Source organism: Chrysochloris asiatica, unplaced genomic scaffold (genome assembly GCF_000296735.1).
Source record: "Chrysochloris asiatica unplaced genomic scaffold, ChrAsi1.0 scaffold00077, whole genome shotgun sequence".
Classification (NCBI taxonomy): Eukaryota; Metazoa; Chordata; class Mammalia; order Afrosoricida; family Chrysochloridae; genus Chrysochloris; species Chrysochloris asiatica.
The window spans coordinates 3,846,301-3,853,467 of NW_006408595.1; the positions used below are offsets into that span (position 1 = coordinate 3,846,301).

At 35.9% G+C, this 7,167-nt stretch overlaps 1 protein-coding gene across 1 annotated transcript in view; it reads left to right on the forward strand.

Moving 5' to 3' along the window:
• The window catches only part of LOC102839213 (mucin-19-like), a 24,241-nt gene extending 18,713 nt beyond the window's left edge, over positions 1-5,528 (forward strand). Inside the window, exons 19-25 of the mRNA XM_006865346.1 lie at positions 1,034-1,065; positions 1,144-1,306; positions 1,540-1,577; positions 3,102-3,212; positions 3,816-3,855; positions 4,590-4,698; positions 5,354-5,528. Coding sequence (XP_006865408.1) covers positions 1,034-1,065; positions 1,144-1,306; positions 1,540-1,577; positions 3,102-3,212; positions 3,816-3,855; positions 4,590-4,698; positions 5,354-5,528 — 668 coding nt within the window. The remainder of the gene's footprint in view (positions 1-1,033; positions 1,066-1,143; positions 1,307-1,539; positions 1,578-3,101; positions 3,213-3,815; positions 3,856-4,589; positions 4,699-5,353) is intronic.
• The last annotated feature ends 1,639 nt before the right edge of the window (positions 5,529-7,167 follow it).

The following is a 7,167-nucleotide window of genomic DNA, read 5'->3' on the forward strand; positions in this document are numbered from 1 at the left end:
GTGGCTGATCCAAGCCATAGTATTTTCAATAATCTCATATGCATGTAAAAGTTGGACAGTGAATAAGGAAGACCTTACAATAATTGTTGGAGGAGAATATTAAAAGTACCATGGACTGCCAAAAGAACAAACCAATCTGTGTTGGAAGAAGTACAATCAGAATGCTCCTTGGAAGACAAAATAGCTAGACTTCATCTCTCATACTTTGGAACATATTATCAGGAGGGACCAGTCCCTGGAGAAACGACATCATGTTTGATAAAGTTGGCAAGTCGGAGAAAAAGAGGAAGGCCCCCAACAAGATGGATTGGCACAGCAGCAGAAGCAGTGGTTTCAAAGGTTGCAACGATTGTGCGGGTGGTGCAGAACCAGGCAGTGTTTCATTCTGTTGTGCATAGTAGGGTCAACTATGAGTCAGCATGGACTCAATGGCACCTAACAACAACAAATGGATCTGTTTGGATGATACCTATTAGGTACAGGGAGACCTGAATACAGTGCTCAAGAGTATCATCTGACTTGTACTAGAAGTTTGAAAGTCATTCACTTGCTATTATGTAGATAATGTGGAGATGAAAGGAGGTGTACCAGGCTAAAGAATGGAGAGAAAATGAGAGGGAGTAGGAAGAGCTGCTAATCAATACAGGACAAATCTTGTCAGAACTCTTGAGGGTTTCCTCACATATGTTAAGTACTATGAGAAATTTTAAGAACTAAGAAAAAGGTCCTTGTGTCTTATAATTTTGAAGCCTTGGTGACTTGTAGAATATTCACAGTAAGATTTATTGGTCACCATCAGGAGTAATTAAGAATCATCCGCCTTATACTTCTGAGTATATAGATATAGGATATAGATAGATAGATAGATAGATAGATATATTGGTATATATCTATATATAGATATATACCAATCTAATCCTCTATACTTCTGAGATTTAGAAATTGGAATGCCAGTTACAGTATTGTTGGTTATAAATAACAGATGGTTATATTTTGCCAAATTTAATTTCTATTTATAATTTCATGTGAACAGTTTGTCATGGTCCACTGGGAGAAGAGAAATCTGTAAGTAAAGTTTTCCCCTAGTTTAATCTAAACTTACTCTCATTTAAATAGAATGCTAAACTTGTTCTGTAACTATAGCCTGGCGACATATGGATTGCCAATTGCCACAGATGTACTTGTACTGATGCAAAGACTCTAGACTGCAAACCCAAGGAATGCCCTTCTCCACCTATATGCAAAAATGGAGAGCGGCTCAGAAAGTTCCGAACTAATGACACGTGCTGTGAAATTGGATACTGTGGTATGTACTAAAATAAGGCGTCATTTGAATTCATTCTGTTCATTGTTTGCTTATTCATATATTAAACAGAATCTGTAGTTATCCTCTTAAAACTTACTTTGGGTGTGAGGGAAACCCAATATTACCTGTTATGGATATATTCAGTAGATGAAAGGGAAGGGGTAAGGTTTTGGCAAGAAACGTAACTGTCTAATTACCTCACATAATTTGCTGAAAATATATTTATTTTTCAGAACCAAGGACATGCTTATTTAACAATACAGACTATGAGGTGAGGTTTTTTTGTTTGTTGTTTTTTTAACTTCAAGGTATTTTTTTATTCATAGAATTACCTGAATAAATGTTAATACTTAGCTATAATGAATAAATGTTAATACTTAGCTATACTATCATTTCTTCCCATATTCATTTCAAAAAGAACACCAAATGTAATGTTCTATCATGGGCCCCTTCAAAGGGGGAAAATATGTTTGATCATTAACTACCCAGCAGTGGAGCTTCTGAACAAAATTACCCATGGGCCTTGCCAGATGGAGAATATAATACTTTGTAACATTTCAACTCAATGAACAGAGTTAAATAGTAATTATAACTAGGAAGATCATATGGCCAAGCTGTCAGAGATCAAACAGAAAAGCCCTGAAGACTAGAACACTAACTAGTATGTGGATATAGCAACATGGTACATTCAGGAATGGGTTTTGACATTTGGCTTTTTGAACACTTTAGAGAAAGTATCAAGAGGATGTGAAAATCAGATTAATACTCACGTTTATATTAATGCATTTGAACTAATGATCCTAAATATTAAAACATCTAATAAAATTTAATATTTGTGAATTAAGCATTAGCAAATGTTATGAGAATTTAAATCTGATAGCTAATTTATGACGCTCAAATTTCCATCTGATCTCTTAATCTTTAGTTTCCAATGGGAACTGTTGTTGTTAAGTGCTATTGAGTAGATTCTGACCCATAGCGACCCTGTATAGGGTTTCCAAGGAGAAGCTGGTGAGCTTGAACCAACCATGCAGTTCAAATGGCTTTGCAATCTGGTGCTTTAACCCACAGTACCACACCAATGGGAAGAGGACATAAGAATTTATATCACTTTATAAAAAGCAATAGAATGGTGTTCCAGATAATTAAGGAAAACTTTTATGCCTATTTAGATGTAAAGTAACAAATGGTAAAATTTCAGTTTGTTTATCAGAAAGTTCATCATGTGGTGTGAGCCCTGAAATACAAATTTTCAAGCTAATGTTTACGTTTTGAGCATAATCTAGTTATAAATCAGTCTAAAGTGTTTTCAAAGTATGGGGACACAAAGAAGAAAAACATGTTGTGAGAATGGCCTCTTCTTGTAAAGCTGTGTTGTTTTTTTGCTTTTTCCTATTTTCCTACTTTTTACTCATGGAAGTAGGGCCTTTAGTCCCCCTTTCCCTAAACCTTATCCTAATGGCTGAAAGTGCCTGCAGAGATCCATTACCTATGTTGTTAAGTACTGTGGAGTCAGTTCCTACTCATAGCTACCCTGCACAGGGTTTCTGGGGCTGTAAATCTTTACAGGAGCAGAAAGCTTCATCTTTCTCCCGTGGAACAGCTGGTAGTTTCAAACTGCTGACCTTGAAGTTAGCAGCCCGATTTATAACCACTATGCTACCAGAGCTCCTTTCATTACCTGTACTTGGGGTGCGGGGCGTGTGTGTGTGTGTGGAGAATAACAGGTTCTATTGTCAGTCTCAAAGATAAATCATGATTAATGATTTTGTTCTCCCTCCAATCATCCTCCCAGGTTGGGGCTTCATTTGATGACCCCAGCAACCCGTGCATCTCCTACTCCTGCAAGGACACTGGCATCACTGCAGCAGTGCAAAACTGCCCAAAGCAGACCTGGTGTGAAGAAGTAAGTCAGCTTCCTAACTCAGTTACAAAATCCCCCACTAATAACAAGCACAAGCCCGTCACCGTTCTCACAGGGAAAATATGTTTCTGCCAATAGACGCACATCTCTTGTAGATTCTATATAGCCTTTTAATGCAAATTCATATCATCCAAAGTCATTGATTCCAAATTTGTCCCCCTTCTATTGAGATATTTTTCATATCAGAAATATTTATAGATACATTAAAGTACAGTCTAGTGCTATTCGAGAAGAGGTAAGTGACTAGAGAAACCATTTAAAACAAAGCAACTTATTTTCAATAGCTCATGGACTCAAGTTGTTTTCTATTATAATATAATAAAATTTCTATATAATCACATTTAATATCCATTATCTTGCTTTCTGTTCCAGTTATTCTGTCCCGTTAAGGGTATAAAATAATGAAAGCTGAAATTTAAATTATCATTGATCTTTCTGAAGATGTACTTGACAATAGAGTATATTATTTTAAAAATAAGTTTATATATTCAGTCATATTTTTAGTTCCCCCTCTATGATGCTATCTAAATAAATCATAAAATGTCATAATATGTCTACATGTCTACATAATTTCTCTCTTTACAGGAAAACAGAATCTATGATTCAAAAAAATGTTGCTATACATGTAAGTAAAATTAGTTTTTACATATACAGGATATGCAAATTATAGTTAGAAAGCCTCCTGTATTTGAACACAACTGGAAATCTAACCTATATGTACTAAGTAACAATTAATACTTGTAGATAATGTTATTATATTCAACTAGTCATACTAGATACAGCATTCTTGCCAGTCAAAGCTCAATATATCTATAAGGAAAAAATTTAAGGAAGCTTAATTTTCTTCCTTATAAAATATAAGGAAACTTAACTGGCTCTCCTACCATCTGCAGATTATGTTGTAAATGGATTTATTAGATCAGAAGGATAGCTGCTGCTGTTGCTGTGTACCCTTGAGTCAGTTCTGAGTAACAGCCACCTGGGCTCTGAGGGTTGTAAACATCTTTCCAGGAGCGGAAAGCCTCATCTTTCTTCTCTAGACTGGCTGGTAGATTTGAGCTGCTTAACCTCAGGCTAATGTGTAAATCCCTACACTACCAGGGCTCAGAGAATGTCACAAAAAAGCAAAACAAAAAAACCATGCCCTCCATTTGTCTTATTTCTCCCTCTCCACCCTCCTTCCTCTACCCCACTACATATCCCTTCCTCTGCCTCCTATAAATAACAATAACAGCAATAGTAAGGTAGAGTTGAATATTCATGACCTTCCTATGCTGTATGCTGAGACATTTATTGCTATTATTATGGTCCATTTCATGGATAAGAAAAACTCACTCTTAGTACTTGTTAATGTTTTAGGTAAGAAAAACTGCACAACATCACTTGTCAATGTGACGGTTAAGCTCAATGGTTGCCAGAAGAGGATTAAGATGGCAGTATGCTCAGGGGATTGCAAGAACACTATTAAGTAAGTTTTTCTTTGAATATGTACTGCATTAAGATTAAGCTTTTAAAACATTACAGTGCGAAATTATTACACGAGGGCATTGTTTTATGGCTAGGATTTCATGAAACAAACATTTAAAATAAGGGTGAATCATTTTGAACTCATTTTCTAAAGATGCCTAAACACATTTGTGACAATGCCTAAACACATTTGTGACAAATGTTTTAATTTTCGTGCAGCAATTGTTGAGAATACTTAAGCAAAGATGTCACATGAATTTTAAACTTGTAGCTCATGGCTTTCCTTTGTATTTTATAAATATAGCTTGATAGATGACATTCTGGGTTAATGTACTGGACTGCAAGGATGGTGGGTCAAGCTCACCAGCCGCTCCTTGGAAACCTTACACAGGGTTGCTACGAGTCTAAACTGTCTCAACAGCACTTTAATAACAAATGGCTTGATATGTATACTTAAATCTTTTACCTTTTATGAAATTTTGTGGGAACACCATCTTTTGTCTGCAAATTAGAAATCCTTATTTTGGAATTCTTTTGTCTTATATTCCACTTATCAAAAGCAAGAGCTAAGAAAAGTTGGTTGGAAGGCTTATGCTAGACTTTGATCTTTATAAATATTTTTGGAAATTAATTGTTATTGAATTCTTTTCTTTTAGGTATAATTATAACATCTTTCAGTTGGAAAAGTCATGCCACTGCTGCCAAGAAGAAGCCTATGAACAGAGAGAAATTGATCTTGACTGTCAGGATGGCAGCACACTACCTTATACATACAGGCACATCACAGCATGCTCGTGCTTAGACAAGTGCCAACAATCTATGATGAGTTAATGCTAGCATGGCCTCTCCAGTTGTAACAAGCCAGATATTTATTTTATAAGTGAACAAAAATCTTAAATGATGAGAATGACTAAACCATATATATATATATGTACACTCACTCAAAAAGTGAGTTCTCACTCCAAAGGTACTTTGTCCACTTGCTTACTGAATCTTCAAAATAATAATAATAAAAAAAAACCTTGCAAGCAATTAATGAGCTAATGTTCTTTTTTTATGGTAACAAAGGTCTCTTTCTTTCATCTCCTCAGGCTATCTATATTCCTGTTTCACTTAATCCCTTCAAACCGAAGTTTTTGAAAAAGCGGTCTTTATTCTCTTTTTTTCACTTGTCTGTCATTTCACTACAATTTCCTCTGCTTAGGATTCCAGTGACCTCTTTATAACTCTTTTGTTGGAGGTCTGATGTTATCTCCACTCTCCTATCTTGCAACATCACTTTTTAATTAGTACTTCTACATTTGGGGAAACTTTACTTCTGACAATCCTTCCAACCTTAGTTTTTTTCTAAAATGATACCCTGGTTCCTCTCATCATTTTATTTAGGTTCTTTGACTACCCACAACTTTTTACATATGAAGGATTTCTAAATCTGCATTTCTAAGTCCCAACCCCTTCTCTGAATTCCAACACATTGAATTAACTCTGAACTTAACATCACTCACAAGCTTCAGAAATGGCACTAAAATGAAATATTTTTTGTTAAGTACCATCAAGTCAGTTTTGAATCATAGTGATCCTGTATAGGGTTTCCAAGGAGCAGCTGGTGAGTTGAACCACTGACCTTGTGGTTCAAACAAACCTTGTGGTCTAGTTTTTCCACAGAAAAACACGAGGACTCTAAGAATTATTGTCAGTAAATTCACTTCACCACTTTGTATGCCAGTGAGTTAGTTACCTAGGAAAAGTTATATTTGACCAATATTATGACTCATCTTCAGCACATTGTACCACTTTACTGCTTCAAAAAACATGTTTCTTTCTATATACTTCCAAATATGCCCCATCTAACATATGTACGTATATAACATGTGCAGTTAGCAAGCCTATTACTTTCCTAGTATGAGAGCAAACCCAAATTTTCATAAGCCATTCTCATACTACTACTCACCTTTCCTGGTGTGATGCTGAAGGATAATGCACTGGACCACTAGGGTCGGCAGTTCAAAGCCACAGACAGGGTCACTATGAGTCAGAACTGACTTGATGGCACTTAACAACACTAACCTGTCTTTATCACCTGGACTAAAGGAAAATTTAATCAAGATACTATCCATCACATATTTGATTGAGGAAGAAAACTGGTATATACTATTAACTGCCTCAAAAAGGTATAGGTGAGCATTACAAATCTTACTTCTTCAGTTTGTCCCAAGGTCTTTGACTCTCTTTCACGACTGCCACTGGTTTCGATTTTTCTTCTTCTAAACAGAACTGGCCAGTTGTCAAAATTATGAAGGGTTTAAGTCCTTTAAAAATCTCCTTTAAAAGCCTGTTGGGCACACCAACAATAACAGCAAAGATGAAAAATGTAGAGGACAATAAATGCTGGCGGGGATGTGGAGAGACTGGGACACTCCTGCATTGCTGGTGGGACTGCAAAATGGTCCAACCTCTCTGGAAAGCAATA